Source organism: Pungitius pungitius, chromosome 12 (genome assembly GCF_949316345.1).
Source record: "Pungitius pungitius chromosome 12, fPunPun2.1, whole genome shotgun sequence".
NCBI lineage: Eukaryota > Metazoa > Chordata > Actinopteri > Perciformes > Gasterosteidae > Pungitius > Pungitius pungitius.
This window is the reverse complement of record NC_084911.1, coordinates 4,871,771-4,894,886: the sequence shown is the minus strand read 5'-3', so window position 1 is coordinate 4,894,886 and position 23,116 is coordinate 4,871,771. Positions and strand designations below refer to the sequence as shown.

General features: G+C 43.9%; 1 protein-coding gene across 1 annotated transcript; it reads right to left on the bottom strand.

Annotated features, from left to right (window-relative positions):
- Nucleotides 1–106: 106 nt before the first annotated feature.
- lasp1 (LIM and SH3 protein 1) lies at nucleotides 107–22,704 on the bottom strand. The gene is made up of 7 exons (XM_037475662.2): nucleotides 22,403–22,704; nucleotides 14,654–14,748; nucleotides 11,188–11,272; nucleotides 7,049–7,156; nucleotides 4,293–4,374; nucleotides 3,577–3,668; nucleotides 107–3,435 (listed from the first exon to the last, which is right to left on the bottom strand). Exons 1-7 carry the CDS (start codon nucleotides 22,469–22,471, stop codon nucleotides 3,262–3,264), a joined length of 705 nt encoding a protein of 234 aa, XP_037331559.1. The 5' UTR covers nucleotides 22,472–22,704; the 3' UTR covers nucleotides 107–3,261.
- Between the last annotated feature and the right edge of the window lie 412 nt (nucleotides 22,705–23,116).

Genomic DNA, 23,116 nt, shown 5'->3' with positions numbered 1-23,116 from the left:
AGGTGAAGGGTTTCATGTAAAATGCAGAGGGTGGGATGTTGGGAAATGGCCCCGAATGTGTCCCTCCACACTGCTGTTCAACATTAGTCTCAATAATAACAAAAACTTGAGAAAAAAAAAGACATTTTATTGAATTGTCAGAATCATAAGTACAATTTGAAGTAACAGGAGATGATATCAGGTCCTTGATTGTGACTATGTATTCAGAATGAGCTTTGAATACACATCTATGTCAATGAGCATATGCTGTCTTTATTTGTTTATTTAAAAAAACAAAAAAATTATACAAAAAAAACAAAAACAATTTAACGGTGGAATGCACAAAACCTGTCGGAATTTTAAACCTGATTGTGGATTACATGATTTCACTCCGCAAAGTCTACAGTATGTAACCAGTATCATAGGAGCAGGGAATGATTCAGAAGTGCAGGAGCATACAATGATCTCAGCGAGGAAAGGGGGAGGGTGGGGGGGGGGGCGCAGGATACTAGACAGACGGAATGGAAATGGGGTCAAGATATGAAGTCACTACTCAGTAGATGAGCGATGCCAGAGAAGACGAGCGGTATTTGGTGCTAAGAGGTCAACCCCCTGACTAATAACCAGGTCAGACGAACAACTTGCCCTGCCTCACTGCCTGGGAGATTGAGGGCATCAGATCACCACCATCACCCCCCCCCCCTCACAAACACTAGTCATACTTAAACAACACTGCCCACTTTAATTTTTTTTTTTTTGGTGAACCAGATCACCAACAGTTAAAATAAACACCGTTGAGGTGGAAGAGTCTGAATTGTATGTAATCTGCAGTAAGTAACAGTGGGAGCTGCGTCCTTATCAAAGTAAATGACAAACCAGGAACAACAATCATTTCACTTGTGACCAACTCTCCAGTTTAACCAAGTGGAACACAACCGTGAGCTCTAGAACAGCTTTCCTATGTGGCGTCTGTTCTGCCAATACATGTGTCCTGTTAAGTAGCGGTAAATGCAAAATACAGGCAAACGCACTTTGTTTTGCTTTGCAAAGCTATTATCCTACTGGTTTCCAATTCAGTGATCAGCACAGTCACAATTTATTGTCCCCATTTCCCCTAAACCACATTCACCAAAAACAAACTACTTTAATCTGAAGGCAAACCGCTTCCCAGAGCACCATGAGCTGTAAAAACATTGCCCCCTAACTTACCTTTATGATACATATAATTGTACAACATCTAGCTACACAGTGAGAGAATTGTTTCTTTTAATAAAGCTGAACATTTCCCCTCCACACATTAAAAACGCCCTGATCGCTCATGTGCGTGATGTCACGGTGCATCACGGGAGAATGAAACAAAGGGGGGGACAATGACCTCATTTACACCAATGAAAAATGGTCAAATATACTTAAAAAAAATTGAATACACATCCTCCTCACAGAAAGACAGCATCTACAATGAAGGAATGATACAGTATTTCTGTTTAATAGCCAGCAACAATAATGCTTGATCTTGTGTTTATAAACCAACCGTCACCATAGCAACCACCACCAACCAAATACGGCTAAATTTTAGCAGATTGACTGGTTAAACATACAAAAAAAAATATTATTTGGGGGCTCACCGGTCATAAGGAAATGGCTCTGCACTGACAGACAGGTGACAGGCCTGGCTTTACTAAAAAGGGCCGAGTATAAAATGAAGTACAATTTTGTTTTTTAAATGCCATTCTGTAACATTATCCTTTCTTAGATTAACAGCTTCAGAGATCCGCTGATCAGAAACGGGCCCGAGATGCCGCCACTGTGTCCACATGAAAACGCCGAGTTTAAAATCGTACAACTGATGAAATACTGCGACTGCACAAGTCTAGACAAACACGCCGGCCTTGGTTCATAAACTGAGTTGCTGGTTTATTTATTTAATACAGTTTTGAAAAATAATAATCATCATCATCTTACAACAAGAAAGGCAAAGGAAGAACAGCATGAGAATGAGATTTACCACAGCCATGGATTTAACAATTTCTCACATTAAATGGAAAATAAAGACGCGAAAACTAGTGGAATGAATTTAAGATGTTAAAAAAAGGATTCACAATCTAGAACTGTGCTTGGCCTTCTCTTCTATGAACATGTTTTCTTGGTGATTTTGCAGCAAGGGGGTGGGGGGGGGGGGCTTGAACTGTTTCCATCTCCTTTCTCCAGACAGTTTAACCTTCATCACCATAACTTTGGGATTCTCTGGCGGAAGGCATTCAGACCACAAGAAACAGGAATAAATGGCGTACATACGAAACATCCGCACCGACTGAGGTGACGTATTCAGTGTGGCTGCAAGAGACAGACCGATAATGTCCCCTAACTTCTCCCTGATCCCTCCTGCGCTGCCTGAGCAAAGGCCACGGCAGACAGAAGATGCTCTTCAGTTAGGCTACCATTCCAGTTTCACTACAATGAACCAGGCCAGGGAGCCTCTTCCAGCACACAATGGTGAGATGTGCGTGTGTGTCTATCTATAAATATATTAAAAACCCCTCTGTTAGGAATGATGACTGTCTGGTGCAACAGCAACACTGTGAGAGGTTAAAGGAATGTACACAAGTCAAATATTTCAAGCTTCGTTCTGATAGACTGAGATTCTACACTGCATTTCCAGTCTGGCCAAGATTACGCTGAAAAATGAAAACAAAAAAACCTATAAAATAAATGCCATACCCAACCACACGTTAAACTTATTTTCTCCGCAGAACAATTTCTGTGGCTGTGACGACTGACCCGTAGGGGGAGAAGAGCTTTTTACATTTTTCTTTTTCTTGATATATTTTTGCAGGATATATTGCTAGGATTGCAAGCGCTGTAGCTAGAATGGAGCTGTGAACACGGCATACTGCGATGAACCTTTTAAGACTTTAATTTTTTTTCCCCTCGTGACAGCACTTGTGAGTAGAGCCAGGTTTGGAAAAACAGAGGATGACAAACATCCAAAAACAGGGACAGACCCCAGCACAGACAAACGGTCAAAGAGGCAGACGGACAGAAGGACAGACAGGTAAAGGGCTTCTGTGTTGGAGCAGTGAGGAGAGACCAGAGAAGGGGATGGGAGTGGCGTTCAGGGTCTCACAGGACAGATTCAGGAACAAGAGTAAAATAAAGAGAAAGCGGCGTTAAGATGAGATGGCACTGGGCTTTTCCTTTCCTCCCTCTCTACTTCATTTTTCTTTACCCTCCCTTTTAATTCCCCCCCCCCCCCCCACCTCCCTCGCTTGCTTGCTTGCTGGCTCAGATGGCCTCCACGTAGTTGGAGGGCAGCATGCCCAGACTGCCGGTGCGCTCCACGCGGCCGTACATCCAGCCCTCGTCGATCTGCTGCACGTCTGCGATCACGTCTCCGTCCACGAAGGACACCTCGTCGTCATCGGCCGCGACGTAGTCATACACGGCCCGGTACCGCTTCTGTGGACCACAGTGAGTAGTTTAGTCATTTCTCGGAGAAAACCTTACCCCCCCCCCCAGGTGCCACCGTTTCCCGGCAGCAGAAATTGTGCAGAGCGGAAGGCCGCGTGACTTCATGTTAAAGGTTCGGGGCGAACTTACCCCTGTACTGGGAGGAGGGGCGGCGGCCTGCACTGGTTCAGGAACGGGATCATAGTTGAAGTTCTTAGCGGCTGCAGGCTGCTGGTAAGCGGCTGGTGGAACGGACAGAAAAGAGGGGGGGGGATGATGAGTCAGCTACACATTTGTTTGATGCTTCCCTTTCCTCAGAAGACACTGACACGGAGACAATGTGACTATTGTCGTGGGGAGAAGAATTAGGTTTCAAGCCATTTGAAATGAATGCATCTTAACGTCAAAGCCCGTTGGTACGTCTGCATTCACTTTTCTGTAGAGGGAGGGATTTAAAAACATGGCAAGACAAGACGTGCTTCCAGGGACTCTGAATCTCCATTTTACACAACCTAGCCGTTTGGTGCTTAAGTGCAAGTCACGTCTGTGAAATACAAACAGCCGGATCTTGAAAGATTATACATTAGTAGAACTATGTAGAGCTAAATGGATTGATAGGAGCGGCGCCAGAAACTGGGATCAGATTGCCAACGCATTTTCCCACTTCCCTTAGTATCAAGTGATACAGGTGGTATTTGTGAGTCTTATATACTTTTTATTTGGGTGATCCGTGATGTTTTAGAAAGTTTCTCAGCTCTTCTGCTACCTACTCTTTTGTTTTACGGCTCCCTCATTTTACAGCTTCTAAAACTGTAGTGATCAGTGACCAACAAAAATTGTATGAACTAAGTTTATAAAAGGAATACCTTGGCTGGCGTTGCTCGGCTGCATGGGTGGGAGATCTACTCCCATAGTCTTCTTCTTGTCAAATTCCTCATGGTACTTTATCTGCAACAGACAAACAGGTCACGTGAGGTCACGTTAAAAGGTAACGAGCGCATGCATGTCGACGTGAGGGCCTTTAGACTTCAGGTGGGAATCTTTTCTAGGAAGACGTCCCCGGGTGTAGTGCAGTTTATATCCACCAGAGGTCGCCTGCTGGCTCTCCAGCCACTTGCGTTAGCAGCGGTAGCTCGGGCGCACTCTGTGCAAGCTACGCCGCTGGAAGCAGCTATTCGCCCGAGAGGAAATGACATCTGACGAGCAGGAAGTAGTGAGAGCTCATTGTTGCATAAGGAAGAGCAACAGAGGTGAGAAAAAGTGAACTAAAACTCAGTTGAAATTCAGCGAGGCCGAGGACGCTGGGATCTAGGGCCATGTGTATTGATGTCGGCTTGCAGTTGCATCAACGTCTGTAACAACAGACTTAAATCAAATTGAATAATATCTCAATGCTATTTATTGCCAGATGTCAAATTAAACTGGATGATTTATGAATATTCTATTAATAAATGTTAATAAGGCTGGATTTAATGAAAAACACTTTACTAAGAGTTTTTGATTAATTTAACTTTAATCAAAGCACTTCATTTTATGAAAAAATAACTCATCCTTGCCTTATAGCTTTAAATTAATTTCAGTCAGGTGTGAAGTATTGTCAATCAAAAAGACATCCATATCTTTCTCATCTTCAAAAAGAACATTGTGTGTTAGGATTAGGAAACCACTTCTTTGGGCTCTATTCATCTTTGTTTACATTGTTTGAAATAATTCAGGTCATTTTGGGATATCATGTTTATTTTTCTGGAACTTCATTTAGGATTTGATGGGGTATGTTTGCTCGTAACACTTGTGCTTTGCTTTGTAGATGCCATTCACATTGATTCTCAATAGATCGCCACGGCCTGAGGATTAGAAATACACCATTTCCCGTCTTATGGTCTACATTCCTAACCTAAAATATCCTCTGACTCAAGTCCTTGTCTGACCGTAGGCCCATTTCCCTATAAAGACCACACCAGGAAGAGCAGGTGACAAAAAGTGAACCAACTAGCTTAACCGCTTGCCTACTTAAAAAAAAAAAAAAAAAAAAAGAAAAAAAAAGTAAATCAACAAGAAGCTCCTGTGCTGCAATTTCTGCAGTAAGAGTTTAAAACCGCCAAGCTCTCCAGCCAGTGTGACAAAGGCAGCATTCAACGTTCAGCTCAACATGAAACAAGGTCCCTGTGATGAAAGTGAAACAGAGTGAGCGCTCCATGACGGGACTCTATAACCCGTCCCCCTTGTTACCAGGCCGACTCAGTGTCTCAGTCCACATTTACAAGCCCGATTGTGTCCTCGCTCAAAAGAGCCCACTGTGCTGTTGGCGGTGGAGAGATGTGTGTTCGCGGCCCGGTCGGGATGACTGTGCATTTGTGCAAGGACAGTGGAGAGAACACTCACTCTTTTCAAGTGCAATATGCTAAGTGAGTGTGTGTGTGAGGGAGATTATTTTGGTTTGTTTTGAAGGCACGTCGAACAGATGGTGTGTGTGTGTGCGCTCACGCACACAAAGTGCCCCGGCTGCCACTGAACCGAACTACCGCGCTTTACAATCCTTGCTGCTTGACGAGAGGAAGGTGACGGGAAATGGCGGAAAGTGTCATGTGTCATGGCAGAGTAAAGAAGCAAAAAGATAAGAACGAAAGATCAGTCAACAGAAATCAGAGTTGAAGGCTTGGAGTAGACTTGTTTGTTACTCAGCGTCCATGGAAGAAAACCAAGGGTGAAAGACTCCGTGCTCATCACAGTGTTTTCCTGTGTGGAGCTCCGAGTGACGCACTAATTTGCAGTCACTCTTGACTGAAAACACTTCACAATGCGCCCCAATCCTTCCCGCTTCAATGCCCACATCTTGATGTGGCTCCTGTGTGAGCACCCATAAGCCCACGTAATGTGCGTGTGTGGCTCTACTCGTCTTTCAAATGCCCCTGATCGTACATGAAAGCAGTGATTAACCATCACCCGCCACGCTAATAATGCAATTAGCAAAGGCCAGTGCACTGGTTAAATGAAATGAAGTCCGCTTTGCAGTGTAAAAAAAAAAAAAACTACTTTCAGTCTGAGGTACCAATGTAAACACAGCATGGCGTTCTTCAGCGCCGCTCTGTATTTACAGAGCAGTGGCGAATCAATAAGTGGAGCTGAGGGATAGCGGGGAATAATCATCCATGTGGCGAGAATTTCACTGCTATAAATTAGGAAGCTTGACATTTACTGAAGTCAGTGACCAAGTGAAAGGATGAAAAACATTAACAACAATATACAAATCATTAAACAACTTGAGATCTTGATCCAGTGAAGCTCTCTTCACTGAGAGGAAGAAGGTGCAGCCAATCTCACTAAGTCACGGTGGGCTTCGTGCAACACAAAGTAAAACTATGCACCAGATATGCATGACCCCAATGAAGTCAGCGGTAAAGCTGTGATTTCAGCAGCCGTTCAAATATCCTTTATACAGACCAATTATCCTCCTCAGGGAAAAATATCAATTTAATATTGGCAAAGAAAGAATAGTCATGTAAACGGGGAAAACAACACTACTTTTTAAAACCCTGAAAAGGTAGGAGCTCTCCCGTTACCATGTAGGACACAGGTGGATGGGTCAGTTAGTTGACATGGTGACTGTGTTGTGGACACTTACATTGCTGATTTGATCCTGCGATTTCTTGATTCTCTGCATCTCTGGCGTGTCTGCAACCACGCTGAAACCTTTCCCTTTATTCTTCTCAAAATCCTCCCTGTAGTGAACCTGCAAAAAAAAAAAAAAAACACATTTCTTGTTAGGACTTAAACACATGCAGGGCCAACCAGTGACACAATTCAATATATTCCACAAAGATTATATAGATGCTCAGACCTATATTGTTATTAACACAGTAGATAATTTACAGCAGTAGTACATACATGGTTAAAAAAAAAAAAAACTTGAAGAGTCAATATTTTCCATGCAATTGTTTTGCTTGTGTTAATCATTTACTTTGTCAATAGTATACAATTTTAATCCTACACGCAATTAAAAACAAAATCACCTTTTCATTGAGTTAATAAAAGTTCCTGAAGTAAATAAGCATTTGTGTGGTTTGTTGAGTGCAAGCAAAGTAAGGTTAGCCCGGCGTATATCGCCTTGTCTTTTGTGGTGACGTTCACTTCCTGCTTGTGGAGCAGTGAAGGCTGTGTATGCAGGACGTGGTAGGAACCATATATGGTCATAATGAGAGGTAGAGTGTGACAGTGGGTGTATTTTTACAACCTGCCCGCCCTATCCTGACCCTAGGAGCGGAGACGGAAACGTCCAGCCCATGCAGCGGCCGATGAGTATCTGACATTACAATGGGCAAAGCGCTCCTTTAGTGTGTGTGTGTGTGTGTGTGTGTGTGTGTGTGTGTGTGTGTGTGTGTGTGTGTGTGTCTCACACACTCCTCCTCAAAACGCCTTGTGATGACATGTTTGTGATTCAGCTTGTGCGTGCGTGGCTCATATGTGCAGTCAGCACTGACTGCACTGACGTCCACTGAGAAATAGGGTGAGAACTGTGGCTGATCCTCATTCCATGGGAAATTATACACTGGTCTCGGTCCGCGCAGATAAGTCAAGGAGGAGATTAATGTGGCCTTGACTCAATCGTGTTGCGTCCTCGCTCCCATCAGTCAGTGTGTGATCCTCCCCCTGTTTTTTATTTTAGTCCATCTCCTTTGTCTTTTAGAAGTCTGTGCAACAGTTTTTTCCTCCTCCAATCACACCGCTGGTTTCTTTCCCCACCCACACTGCCTTCGCGCTGTGCCCCCTTTTCTTTCTTTCATTCATTCATATTTCACTGAATGAACAGGCAGTCGCTGCGTAGAGCTGGAGCTTTTTCTCATTAGAAATCCTTCTCTCTGCTGCCATTTGCATTCCTCTAGCTTTACTTCCTCTGGGGATTTACTTTTATCTCTTCCTCCTTCGCCCTCCACCCTTCCTCTCTTTCTGTGTGTTGATGCCTTCCCGTCTCTCCCCCCCCCCCCCCTCACTCATGTACGCCTCAATGCGGTCCCTTTCCTCATCCCCAATTTATTCCCTAAAGATTCTTTCAGGTTCCCTCTGACATGTTTCTTTCAGTTTCCGCCACAAAGTCTGGTTACGAGGTGTGACAAACCTCTACCCTGCTACCATAGCAATAGGGTTCCCGTAGCAACGCAGGAGGTGGTGTTGGACGGCCAGTTCTCCACAGAAAAGTTCAACTTATAGACGCTGACAAAAAACGCACTCATAATGAACGTTTTTATGAATTTCTAAAGACATAAAGTGGGAAAACTTTCACACAATGTTGAAACACCAAATAACCTCTAGCTTAACAGGAAGTTCTTTCACAATGACCCTTTCTTTCAAAACGATACTGATTAGCGTCACAATCAGCTACTTTTTAAATTCAGTTACTGTCGGCATTTACAGGAGAGGACTACATTACTTTAAGCTGCATCACTTTATCATGAATAGAAATCTACCTCTGTTAAAAGTTTTATTTTATGTGGGAAATCATAGTTCCCTGAACTAACATATACGACCACACAACGGCTGAAGAGAAAAAGCTCATCTGAATTTATGGCAACACAAATCCCTCAGTCACACCATAAAGAAATGTGTGCGTTACTCATCTACTCCTCAGGCTAGTGGCCATTATAAAGCATCAGCTTAATGTCTTAATATTGGCATTGTGTGTTGTTTTTTGGGAGAATGTTGATGTACAATCCATGGAGACAAACACCATCTGTCCCTCAATCCCATGGTTACACCCTCCCCACATGACCACTGACCCCACCCCAATACTCTGCAAAACCCTTGTCACACCCCAGACTCATTCGTAGTGTTTGACACGGACGAGGGATGTGCTTTGTTTGGTGCGCTGTGGACAACACTCTCCTACTAAAGAAAACAAGCCTCTCCTTCACCCCTTCCACCCTCCAGAACACTACATCAGTCCCTCTGGTATTTCACAGGCTTTCAAGATTAATGAGGCTCAAAATTGCGTGAAGGGGTGCTTTTTATTCTTACTGAATAGTAATAAAAAAAACTACTTTATAAAACATTTAAAAAGGCATCATTTGGCTTCCTCTCTGGTTACTTTAGTGATCACATCACACCGATAGAGAAGTTATTCTGCCTAACGAATAAGGGAAACCTGATAGACAGCTGTCTGCCACATGTTTACCAACAAACATAATGTCAAAGGCAGTTTATCCAGAAAGCGAACATACAGTCAGTTGGTTTTCACAATTATACCTCTACCTCTATCAAACCTATCCAGAGCAGCGCAGATGAAAATGATGCAGACTACAGGGTTTATATATATATATATATATATATATATAACATATTAAAATATAGTCTTAGGTGTCTTAAAATGACAGATTTATGATTTTACAACAATACAAGGCGTAGGGAATTTAGAGGTGCGTAAATGCTATTTAGAGGTGCTGTAGTGTGTGGTTTTCAAAAAATGTATATAGGTATACCGTTGATAGCTAGTCAATATATTGTTCATAGTTCAGTTTGATGCCACGTTTTTTGTATCCATAGGATACTTTAAAAAGCAAATATATTTAAAATTGGCCTTTTAATACAGTCAATTTATGTGTGTTTGTGTCAGAGATGCTCACGAGTCCCAAAGCTCGAGTCCGAGTCGAGTCTGAAGTCTTTCGAGGACGAGTCTGAAGTCGAGTCTGAAGTCACCGTGTGTGCGACTCGAGTCGCACTCGAGTCCGAGTCTCCAACTCGAGTCCCCATCTCTTATCAACGTCCCTTTTACCGTAAAAAAAAAACATACCAACAACTTTTTACTCCTCCTTTACTCAATGTTTTTTTTGTGGTTTTTTCCATAAAATGAAAATACGAAGCGTACCCGCTAAACCGGAAGTACGTAGATTTTCGCAGTAAGAATCGACGCAACCGTCTGTAATGACAGCGGTTACCAGGGTAACAAGGAGAAAAGTTCATGAACGGATATAAATAAATAATCCTGGTCTGACGGGATGTGTTAGCAGCAGTAGTTGACTACACTCGCTGCTCTTGGCTCTGATATTTTTTGTCCACGTATTGTTTTGCTTCAGTGAGCAGAACAGAGACAGTTAAAGGAGAGTAAACGGTCCGCCGCTGGAGTGCATACGTCCCGACGTCAGCGAACCGTCGGTCGGACCGCCAGCGGCACCAGCGGCACCCCCGCCTTCCCGTCAGCGCCACCCAGCAGCGGCATTCGACATCTTTCTCGTGTGTGGCCGCGCGTGCGCAGCCAGCAATATGTGTCAATGTACGTGTTAAGTAGGCAGCTAACGGAGGGAGCGATATAGCGAGCTCATCAGATTTTTCCTAAAATTAAACATTGTTCACGAGTCCCAAAGCTCGAGTCCGAGTCGAGTCTGAAGTCACTGTGTGTGCGACTCGAGTCCGAGTCTCCAACTCGAGTCCCCATCTCTGGTTTGTGTGGGTTTTTTAAAAGGCAAAAACTCAAATAATAGCCATCGCTAATCCCAGTTCTCTGTTGCAAGGCCCTTCCTTGTCCATTGTGAATTCATTTGATGCTTGACATGTAAGGTCAATTTACAAACCACAAGCATATGGTTATCGTAATAGATAAACTTAAATTATACTGATTATTTCACCTAGAAATTGACTTAATTCAAGTCAGGCTTTACAAATTAAGCACATTTTTTTTCATTCCCTTTTTTTGAGAAACAATAGCAAAATGTGAACAAACTGTCAAAGCTGGAGTTGCTGCTAACATTGACAGACAGACGGAGAGGGAGATACCTGGCTCTGTATCTTGCTCTGCTCTTTGAGGCGGCGGTTCTCTGGAGTGTCGGCCACAGCGGTGAAGTGTGTCCTGGGATAGTGTCTGACAGAAGGAAAAAAAAAAACACGTCACTGTCAACATAGTAAACACACCGATGTCAGCTTTCACTCTGGCTCTCATCAAGACTCTGAAGTCTAGACTCTAAAGAGAAAAATCATGAGCATCACTCAAGCAGTGCGCAGTCTGTAGCCCCACAGTGGGGGCATGTGTTAATCAAGGTGGTCCTGGGGTTGAGTTAGGAGCCCCTGTAGACAAAAAGCACGTCAGTCTTACAAACAATCGTCCATCAGTGGGAGCCCAGGTAGCCTGAGCAAAAGGACGTGCAGGCAGGAGCTGTGAGGGTGGGGAGGGAGGAGTGCCCGAAGGTTGCAGAGTTTTGGAGGAGAGCCACAGCAGGTGTGGAAAAAGCGTTCCATGCTTCTCAGTAGAGTTTGAATGATGTCAAAGGCAGCCCCTCTCTGCAGAGCGTGGGGGTGATGTCAGTTTTCTGAATGGATTCTGGGAATGTTTGACGGTCAAAGACTCCCGTTTGGGACAAAATGATGGGCCTGACACTTCAAAACATAAAATATATACAGGTATCCAAAAACATGCTGCACACCCAGCATCCTTCCCAAAGCCGTTCATCATGGCGTGCTTACGTATACGTACGCTTACGCATGTGTGCACAAGTCACTGCTTTGAATACACCGGAGGCGTCTGTGCACAAGTAGCCTTCGGGTTCACAAATAATGGGGGGGGGGGGGGGGGGGGTGCTGGTTCAGAGATCCTTAGGGCAGCGCAAAAGAAAAAGAAAAGAAGAGGCCTCATTGCTTACGGCTCATATGAACTACAACTCCCAGCCAGCCTCAGGCTGCCTGGTGACCTCAAAAATATCTGCCGCTGGGTAAACCATACAGGCAATATGTCTGTTTCCTCAACAACATCAACAAAACAGAATTAGCCTTTGTTCTGTGATTAATGAATGTAAAAAATAAAGAATTGGGAAGATTGTAGTTGCCAAAAAGCATAACTCATTTAAATAAGTCCAAATTAACTCACCAACAGCAATACATTTTGCCATTTTAAGTGCATTATTCAAGAAGTGCCTCTTCCTCTTTCTGAAGGGGGATGTCTCTTACATATACATCTTTTCTTCTGAATAGGGTGTGTAGTTTGTGGTGTGAACACACTTCCTTTCAGAGCATCGACAGCCTGTGAAACAACCCCCCCCAAAGCTGCGTCTCCATAACAGCACTGCAGTCATCTTTAACGTGTATTTGGAAACTGTCCTTGCGCTTAGGGTCACTAAATTGCTATGCAAATACACAAGGTTGAAGATAAAAGCCTGGTGACTCAATAGGATCTAGTATGTGTGTGTGTGTGTGTGTGTGTGTGTGTGTTTGTGTTACTGACACTCATATGTTCTTGCCCGTTTATAAGTGAGTCACAAGAACACTCATCCATCCATCAGGTTGTATAACGAGGTGACAAGTCACAGACGAGAGTGGGTAACATGCACAAACTCAGTTAGCGCTGTGATGCTAAAGAGGGTCACTCCCTCAACAAACAAAATGGAGGGCAGTAGGTACTGCTGGAGCGGGGGTCACTCATTTGTAATCACACACACAAACTGCCTACTGTGCAGGAGGAGAGGCCTGTTCGCATCGTGGAACCAGGAGAAGTGGATGCCAGCTTGACCCTGTGAGACCTGGAAAGGTTGTAGTGAATCATTGCAGCAGAAAAATGTCACCTTCCTGTCAAATCTGGACAGAAGGCTCATGGAAAAATTTGTAACGGGAGAGAAGTGCTGTGTTTAGGTGTTGACTGCCATACAGGGACCGGCAGAACCATTGTTCTCCAAGATCTTTGCTCATTTAGATTTCAAATAAGAAAGCGCTTTTCTCACAGACCAACACACAGGGCAGCATACTGCCACAATGTCAAAAGGATTTTAATTTAGAGTGGTTATTACAAAAGATTTAAGGTGGTGTTTAATGGATGAAGAACTGCAGGCATTGGGAATGAGAATACTAATTCAAGACATTTGTGTCATCACATTTATGGTTTAATTCCTTTAAGGCGGCGTCCCAACAAATGCTCCCACAGTCCTCTGGGCAAATGAAGATTCTTTATGTCCACTTATCTGCGCTCCTAAATCTCCCACAATCCCCCTCCCAGTGACTCTACAACATCTAATCAGGAATGAGGCTCTCAGGGAAGCGATGGGTGGGAAGTACAGTGAAAACAAACAACGCCTATATCAATTACCGAGGATAAATATAGAGGAGTAATGATAAAGTAGCTATCCCACGGAATAATGACAGAACACGGCCTGCATTCCTTTCCTGAAACGGTAGACTCTTGAACTGATGGCGTTTACTCAAACAAGGCTCGTCTCAAACAAATGGAAAGAGGGATAATAAAGCGGCTCTGAAGGGCTTCGGTCCAGAGAGAGCAGAGACATGAAGGGGAAAAGAAGCCAAATCGAACGGCAGACTGACACCTGCTGTAGGCAATTAACACCTTAAAGAGAGTTTAAAAGAATGGAAGAAGGGTCAGGGTGAGTGAGATTTAAGGACAGAAGTGTTTACAGTAAACAATATTTTAAATGACTACACATATATAATCAGGCCCACACACAGGTGGTGTGGCTTCTTTCTACAAAACCTGTACAGAGAAAAGGCCTGGTGCATATTTTTAAAGCGTACACGGGAGGACATTCACCTGGGAGTGTACTCCAGAAACAGATTAACACATTTGGTTAACCTAGATAGGATTTGCATGTGTGTCAAGTTTTCGGCCCATCAAATTCAGCGAGTAATCTTTAATCTTGGCTTTTTCTTTTCTTCGCAGGTTAAAAACGTGGTGACAAAGAGTTGGCGGTGTATCAACTACAGAGAAAAATGAATTGTGTGATGGGAATTTTGCAATGCCAAGATATCAATGCATCTTTGCAGTGCAAAAATAAAAGTTCCGATTAAGTTCAGGAAATTGTTTCTTGAATGGCAACGCTAGTAACAGGTGCACAAAAAATTGGGGAAAATTATTATAAGTCATGGCAGATCCTAAGGATGCCTGATGAGCCTTTAGTGTGCGAGTTTGTTCTGGGGCGTGAGTGGACATGCTAGTTTTTGTCCGCCTGTGTCACTGTAAAGGAACTTTAGGAATTTCCTTTGTTGACCCCTCCCTCCCTCTACCCTATCCCCCCACCCCCCCTCCAGCCTCCGAGGAGGAAAGGAAGCATTTTCCCACAGCACACAGTCCTTTTCTGAGAGAGTGGGGGAGCTGGAATAGTCACTGATAAACAGAGCGAAGGACAGAGCACGATTATGCCCTCACACACAAATCAGTGATTGAGTGATGCAGACTAAAACAGCGGAGCATACAAACATTAAAAGGAAAAAAAACATACACAAGAATGATGATTTGGGGACAACTTACGCATTGCAGTATGGTTTCTTCCCAAAGCCTTTGTAATTCTTCATGTTTAGAGTCATTTTGCAGATCTCGCAGCTGAAGCATCCTTTATGCCAGTACTGTCAGAAACACAAGACACAAACATGTTAAGGGAGCGATTTAAAGACATTTGTTTCACCTTATCTGGGAAGTCAAAATTTACGGCCCAGAACTATTTTTATTCCCCTGAGGTCCTGGAGAGAGACTGAAAGACTGAAAAAAGTGAAGGTGTGGAAACACAGTAGCTTGTGTCCTGTCATTGAACAATTACAAAGAAGCCCACGCCCCCTTTTGCTAGCTTATTGGATTTGGTTTTTTTTTATAAGGCGATGAGACTAGTTTCACTGCTGTGAGAATTAAGGAAGGAAATGCAAACTTTGCGATGGCCAAGCACACATCTGCATTTTTGCCATCCAATCTGGTGACATGCGGTTCCACACCTGTGTTGCTCTCAGCTCAGGGTGCAGAATTACCAGTATATTCAACAACAGAGGCAGTAATTAGTCTGAAAGCCCATCTGCACCGGCACTTTCCATCTTGATAAGAGGCCACGCCCCATTTCTCCCACCACTCAAATCTGACTTACTACGCCTTCCCCCTCTTTTTCTTTTCTGGCACAGGGCTGATCTGAAGCCTGAGGGTTCGAAGATGGATGGATGGAGTCACGATTGGAGACAGAGAGAAACTGGAAGGAGGGAGGATATATGAATGGGAGGAGCTGGAGAGTGCAAGAGGAAGGGGAGGGTAAAGAAGAGAAAACACTAGAGCGAAGCAATGATCTGGCTGCTCCTGCCGAGCAAAGGGAGTCCAAAGAAAGGAGAGGGAGGGAAAGAGGGTAAGAACGAGAGCGTCCTTATGAACATGGCCTCAGGGCGCCATGCCATCCCTCTCGCGCTCACATTGCCCGCACACAAAAGCACTAATCTTCAGTGTTTCCTCTAGCATTATAACACCCCCTGAGAACATGTGCAATTCTCCCCAAATAATAATATTTAAAAAATGTTTATTTGTTTTTTGTATTTTATGTATTTTTCCCACACGGCACTTCCACATCGACGCGTGGCGCTCGCAGTAGCGGGGCAGAGAGCACCCGAGTGACTACCCCGTTCGGCCAACTAATACGCCGTTTGTCTGACTGCTGGCCGTTTTGCCCAAATAATACAGCCCTACCCACTGTACTACCCCCCTTCGGCTGGACCATTTGTCTGACAACTACAACCCCAAAAGTTGCAAACCTAGGGAAAACACTGTTCTTAAAAAATATATATGTTTTATAGATTCAAAGCGGAGGATTAAACTGCTAAATTCGTACCACCTATCACTTTGTCAATACTTCACTCACAACTTCAGTTTCTTCTCAAGAACTACAGACAGAAAAATCAATCTGCATGCACTGATACAGTTGCAGATGATATAGCATGCGTTACAGCACTGATAAAGAGCTGGAAAGGAATTAACACAATGTTAACAGAGTCTGAACTAAACTGAAATCTGCAGACGGATGGAAGGTACATTGATAAGAGTATGTACTCAAACACACCTTTCATTTCCTTCCATTATCGAACAAGAATTAAGCGTCAGGGGAGTATTCCGAACGGTCTTGTCTGCTCTGTGTGGATGTAAGGGACCACCCAGGATAAGAGGCACGAGTGGGTTATTGTTTGACATGGGTGTTTGTAGATGTGAGCCAGCAATATTGTACCTAGGGATACTAGAAGAGGCCGAGCCTGGGCTCTGTGATCAGCAGCCAAGCGCTCCTCATACGACCACGTCCCGAACGCGGCCCGAGGGAGCTGCAGATGGACGGGTTGTGTTGCTCTTTCCACGGCTCAGTTGCCATTGTTCTGGGTTGTGCTGCAACGCCAAATCCCTTTGCAAACAACATAATGCAGGCAGATTATATTTTTCTGGCTTCTGCAAGTTTGGTGGCTGCCATCTTTGCATGAACACGTTCTAGTTCAGGGGCGCCCAATAGTTCGGGTGATTGCCATGGGAGTGCCTGTGGATTTTTTTTTTTAAATCAAGTCAGGTCACCACGAATGTGCAGTCGACCACAGGAGCGGTCGGAAAACTAATTAGCGATCCTTGCGTACTAAAAGACACATTTCAATTTCATTCAAAAGCAACCTGTGCCAACTCCAATCAGGGCAAGTTGTCTGTGTAAGTTAATGACCGAGAATGTATCGAATGGTTGTGACTGTTCCCTCGCTTATGAAAGATGAGCGGCTTGTTGTCGTCTTTTTTTTAATATCGACTTGTTTTGCGGCTACGGTATATAGAGCCATTGTTCTGTTTGGTTACCACTAGTACTCGCTTGCATGACTTGGTTAATTGAAAAGTAGCCTTTGAGGCAAAAATGTTATTGGTATACAAGTTATATATTCTCCGCTCACTATTCGCTATCTACCTTCTCCTTTCCCCAAATCTCTAATAATGATGGACTGGGGCCTAATAGAGAAGTATGAAAGCAATTGGTGTCAAGAGAAAGATGAGTTCATCAGTTGAGCGTGGACTTTGACCCTCGTGTAGAGTTCCCTAAAATAATATCGACTAGGCAGGTCCACCCTATGGAACAGACCTGCCGAACTATAGACAAAAGGTCTCGCAGCATACCAGACCGACACGCCCACCTTACTACACAATATACTTTTACCTACTCACGTTCCTTAGTGGGGATGCCCACTGAGCCACATTCTACATGGACGACCACCTCTCAGGTGAACAGACTTTGGGTTCACAGCAATCTGCCTCTTGGATGACGCAACAACAATTACACAGATCACACAACGTACCGAAATGACCCGAGTCCACATTTTGGGCATAAACGTAAATACACAGACCAGGTGAACTTGAATACAGTATGCATTAAAGTTCAAGCCGAACACACTTTTTATTTGCCTTCTTGTTACACAGTTTGTAGATGAAGGCTGTCACACACGCATGCACGCCCACACGAGGGAGGGACAAACATCCTCCATGTGCTCCAGGAAGAAACCTGGCTCTGGAGTGCCACGGCGCAATTTGGCAGTCAGCTGTAAATTGAGGACACTGCAGAGACGGAGCCCTAGAAATTAAACCACCAATAAAAAAAATAGCACCGTCTTTCTGCATTCGTGCAGCTCAAGGGCAGATGTGTACGTGGGTTTCTATGCGAGCAATGACTGCGTAGTGGGCTGTATGTAGGTTATATGTCTCAGTGCATGATGCGTGTGTCGATGGGGAAGACTCCAACCAAGAGTAAGAAAGCCTTGCAGCTCCCTCTTGATAAGAACCAAATGCAATTTCAAATAGCACGTATACAAACATATCACACAGGGGGGAGGGCCCGTGGGAGTTGGACCAGGAGCATGCTCTCATAAACTAGCAGGTTCCATCAACCACTTCCTGTGGCTCTACTACATGTCAAATCTAATTTGGGCTCATCTTTCACATTGTTTGGTCTAATAAAAACAGCAACACATATACCTAACCATCATTTCCTTTGAGAAACAACAGCTAAATTCTAAGTTTTTCAAATCGAAACTATCAGCCGTGATATCGGTTACCAAAGTGAGCTAAACAAACAAGGTTAGAAACAATGAACGCGACCTCCAGCTGAGCTTAACAAAACAGACTTTGGGTATTTGAAATGGGTCAGTACATATACTCCTTTGTCTTGCGTAAAGTGAATCAACTCCATTGCAAAAGAAAACAGTGATGTTAAGTCACAGAACATGGGAGTTTTAAATCTTTGGCTGTATTCATTGATTGATTAGTTTGTTTTGGTCATAGACTAAACGGATTCAAACCACACAGTTGTGGGTGGCTAACCCTCCAATCACGTTTTGCTTCTTCACGCTCCATAGGGCAGGAAAAATGTGTAAGCTGAGGAGACTTAATAAATATCCCATAAGACATTGACCGACCTAAAGTTTAGTGGTACTTTATCAGGTCATCCATGTAGTTCCTCTCTGAAAAAGAAAAGTTTACTTTTTCTTCTTTCCCCTCACCTCCCTTTCAGGACACAAAAGTAAAGTAAACAGAACAAATCAATAAGTACCTACTAGGTGACTCCGGGCATGCACAATTCCCAAGACTAGAATAGTGTTCTACACAGATTAAATTACATGACTATATTCCGTAATTTTTGATGGAAGAAATATCTAATGAGCAGCCATTCACGTCAGGCTAAACCACTGGCAGATTGGGTCTCTAAAGATACCTGGATGACTTTTTCAATTCTGGTTCATTTTAAACCAAAAGTCTGGAAATATATTAAAACACATCCACACAGCCACAGCAGGTTATTTGTGAAATACTATTCTTGTGTAAGCAGTACAAGCCTACAGATACAGTGCCAACATCTGGCTGGGGCTAATAATGCAAATTAACTCATTAAAAGCAAACTAGTTAATCATAACCAAACATGATGCCATTCATTTTTACACAAGCCGAGGGCGTTGCTGCTGGTCAGCACGCACAGACGTGCTATGTGGGAGTAAAGTATGCACTTAAGAAACCTTCCAAACCACTTCAGACTAATGCGCCCCTAATAAAAAATAAAAAAACATCCTGCCGCCCTGCAACGAGACATTAATGTCAAAAAAAGATTAGATGAGCAAAATGATGGGAGTCAAAATGCCAACGTACTTCCGTCATGTCATAACTTGTTACAACTTCTCGGCTCAAAAATGTCATGTGTGGCTTGTATTCGATGAAACTGTCCGTTTCTATGAACTTTATATTTCAATCCGAGCAATGAGTGAACGTTTTATTGTCCTGGTACAAATAACGCAGCAATACATTGAGAGAGCGAGAGAAACAAAACACGTGCACTAGTTCCCGTTTCTAATAAAAACGCACAAAAGGAGAAGCAGCTTGCCGCTAACTATGGAGTTGACACCTTGAGTGATTTTGAGTGTAATGTTCATTGGTGAATGTGAGTCAAAGGGAGGTGTCTGGACAGATTCCTCACCTCCAATGGCCTTTGGACAACATGAATCAGCTTTGAGAATAAATCAGTCTAAATATAGACGAGGCAATGGAGGTTTACGAGTTTGGGATCAACATAGAAGATGTAACATTAAAAATAAAATCCAAAACCCATCCACGACACTAGCACCTCATATCGCAAAGACTGTTGGGAGTACAACATGCATACTGTACTCTTCTGACCTTTAAATCGGTTTCTGAACTATTTCCTGTAAGTGAGAGGCACCAGAACAATCGAGGCTCACATTACAAACAGACACTCCGTAGCCAAATAACACAGCAGCTAATTTGTTAACTAAATTTTAAAAAAAAGAAAATGCACCATGTAACATTTCAAAAGGATGTGAACCAAAGAGTGCCACCACTCAAACGGTACCGATAAACAGATTTCAAAGTTGATATCACACGTTTCATCATTTGCTGTAATTGATTGTTAGCATAACATTGGAGGGTAAAGGTGATTTCTTGAAAAGCCTTCAACCACACGCCAATGTAAAGAAAATGACCTTGCACCTGTCCCATCTCCTCCACTCACGGACTGCATCGTTCTCAAGAGCCAGTAGCAATGTTTCTGCTTCATACGTTTTTATTAGATGATGAGCTGTCAGATCAAGTCGGTTTCTCACATCATTTATATAGTCTGAAATACTATATTCACTGACATTGTGGCGGGTTTACTACTCCGGAACCAGTTACAATGCTTCCTAGCAGTTAAATATGAATACATCTTTTGGAAGGATATAGGCAGACTTGTTCTTTTCACCTGCAGGTAGGAACAGGCCCTCTGAGATTCCAACGAGCAATATGCAGACAACTGGATACACGACTGGATAAATGAAGCACACAGACACTCCAGCAGAGAGGAGTGTTTCACTATAGCTTCAACCACACTACACCAATCTCGCAATTTACACACTTCCTGAGTGCTCGGAATAGCTCTAAAATCAAACAGCTACACATACAAATCATTTGACCTTCTCAGACATTCCCCTTTAAGGCAAATGTGACCAGTTTTACGAGTACTAATTATATGCAAGGCACTGGTAAATGTTTTACTGGCTGAAATTCAACAGCACGAAAAAGCTAACCTGAAAGATATGATCCTAAGCCGAATAAGTAGCTCTGACTATCGACAATTACTTTATTACAGTGAGCCACGCAAGGCCAATCCTTCACGAACAAGAGCCTCAACCAACATTCACTTCCTGTCTTTGCATGTGCTCAGCCGCCCGCCCGCTCCTCGGCTGGGCCCAGCCCCTACTATACTGGAATTTGGCTGCAGACAGACGAGCCTCTGTGGCTGAGCCCCTCCACACCACAAAAGGGAGTTCGTAGATGAAGGCTGCCAGGTAAAAAAAAAAAAAAAAGGTCAGAAGTGGTCAAAGCCTGCCGTTCCCATGGCTTCACCTCAGCGAGCCTGGCAAACTGAAAAATCCCTGGCCGGTGTGGGCTCTTTGCCGCTTCGCACAGAGAGGGGAAAGGGGAGGTTGTTTTGGCGCGTCTGAAGGTACGAGCGCTGATGCGGAATGACTGCGAAGACAGACTGCGAAGACAGACTGCTCTCCACTGCTTGGTTCAGAGCAGGGAGACGCCACGGCAGGCCTCTGACAGAGCACGTTTTATGGGAGTGTCCGTCTGCTGGAATGAACTCTGCTTGGAGCCAGATACCCAAGCACACGGACGCTGTAGTTGTGGCAATACCCGCCTCGTGCTAACGTGACTCGTGTTTGTTCAAGGGTCGGGGGTCGGGGGGGGGGTTCTGAGAGAAATCAATTCCAGTCCAAAGCACTCTGGGAAAACATTAGTAATGGTGCAACATCCATGCAGCGAGCCATAATGCATATAATCAAGAGCTGATGTTACTTTAGATAATGTGCTAGTGTTACATCCATCCTGTAGAGAAGTTCCAGTAAAAAACGAGTGTAGCAGCATTTAATAATGAAACTACAATCACCTTTCTTCTCTATAGCTCATTAGGTGAGGGGGGGGGGCGATGTTTTCTCAAATATTAGCTCACCTGTGAATAAGTGACACCAGTCCTTATGGGTACAATTGATGAGATTAGCACTTCAACTGAGATTAAGCTACTGCTTTTGACTGAAAACTAATCTAGGCTGTTGCACCAATGATTCCGGACATGGATTAACCGGTGAATCTGACACGGATATGCCTCCATCAGTCCACGCTGCCCACAAACAAACAAAAAAAGCGTGGTCGTTATCCGACTGTATTATTTTGTACGAAAAATCCCGTCGTTGTTTAATATTTTCAAAAGGCGAGCCGCTCCATCGACTACGGAATCAAAGAGTTTCTAAAGCAGCTTCGAGGCGTTAACTGCCGTTATTCATCAGGTTTGCTTCAAAGCAGGCCCGAACCAGGCTGCCGGAAGCACTGCGAGGCGCTGCTTTTTAGGGCTGCATCGATTTCGTAGCCCTGGGTCGTGGTCTGGTGAATATACATATATATATTTTCATAAAAATGGTATATAAATTCTGTCAAACGTAGGCAGTTATTCACACGACAATGTGTAGATCGGTTTCGGTTCCGCGCCCCTGTGGCGTCGCCCTCCAGACGTTGAGCTAGCCGTTAGCTTCCCTTGCTAGCGAAATACCTGTCGTGTCCGGGTGTTAAATTCAGTTCCCCCGAAACACGTGAAATGTGTCATTTTAGGTAAGCACGAATGCGTGTAGAGGAAAAAAAGGCAGTGTATTGGGGGTGTTTTGTGGAAGAAGCGTAGAAAGTAAATCGACGTTCTCGTCTTACCTTGTCCAGACAATTCACTTTTTCCGTGGGGTAAACGACTTGTTCACATCTGCTACAAATCGGATTCATGTTGGAGGAATGCTCTTCTAGCTAGTTAGCACGGAAACCACCGATGATACTGTTTTTTGATTTTTTTTCCTTTGCGCCGTCGAGTCCTCACTTCGTAAACTAGATATGGTGACCGGCGGCAGCTCAAGACTAATCTAGTTGTGTTTAGCAAAGCCAGGAGAGTGTTGTTGTCTTTGTAGCCACACAGCTGGCTGTCAGTCCACTAACCAGACACGTAAAGCGCGCTCCCGCTTCCCCCGGTTTGCTCCCTCCCTCTTCTGCGCGCGTCCGTGAACAACGGGAAGGGGCAATGTGTGAGGTTAATTTTTCTTTTTTGCTTAGGAGAAGGACTTTTTTTTTACTTCTAAGAAAGATTTTTTAACTAGACGAAAGTGATGTGTTTCGCAGCATAATCCCACTTTTGTGTGATTTTAAAGATATGGTTGACCTGTGTGTGCATGTCCAACATGTCTGTCCTCGTCCCATCCCTGCTTGCATAGCAAACGTGTGCGATCACATTTATCGTTGCAGGTCTTTGGGGGGCTTTACGAATCCAGTGATCTCAATTCACAATGTTTACACATCTGCCACGTTCATTGTATGTCGGACTTGGTGTCCATGCGATACATTTGGTCAGTATGACACCTGCTGACGAAAGAGCTGTAC

Excerpts from the sequence above, each read along its gene's own strand:
- lasp1 (XM_037475662.2), bottom strand. The coding sequence starts at position 22,471 with ATGAATCCGATTTGTAGCAGATGTGAACAAGTCGTTTACCCCACGGAA. Across the intron at positions 7,157-11,187 it reads AGAGCAAGATACAGAGCCAG|GTTCACTACAGGGAGGATTT; the intron begins GTATCTCCCTCT and ends TTTTTTTTGCAG. Across the intron at positions 3,669-4,292 it reads GCCGAGCAACGCCAGCCAAG|CCGCTTACCAGCAGCCTGCA; the intron begins GTATTCCTTTTA and ends CCGTTCCACCAG.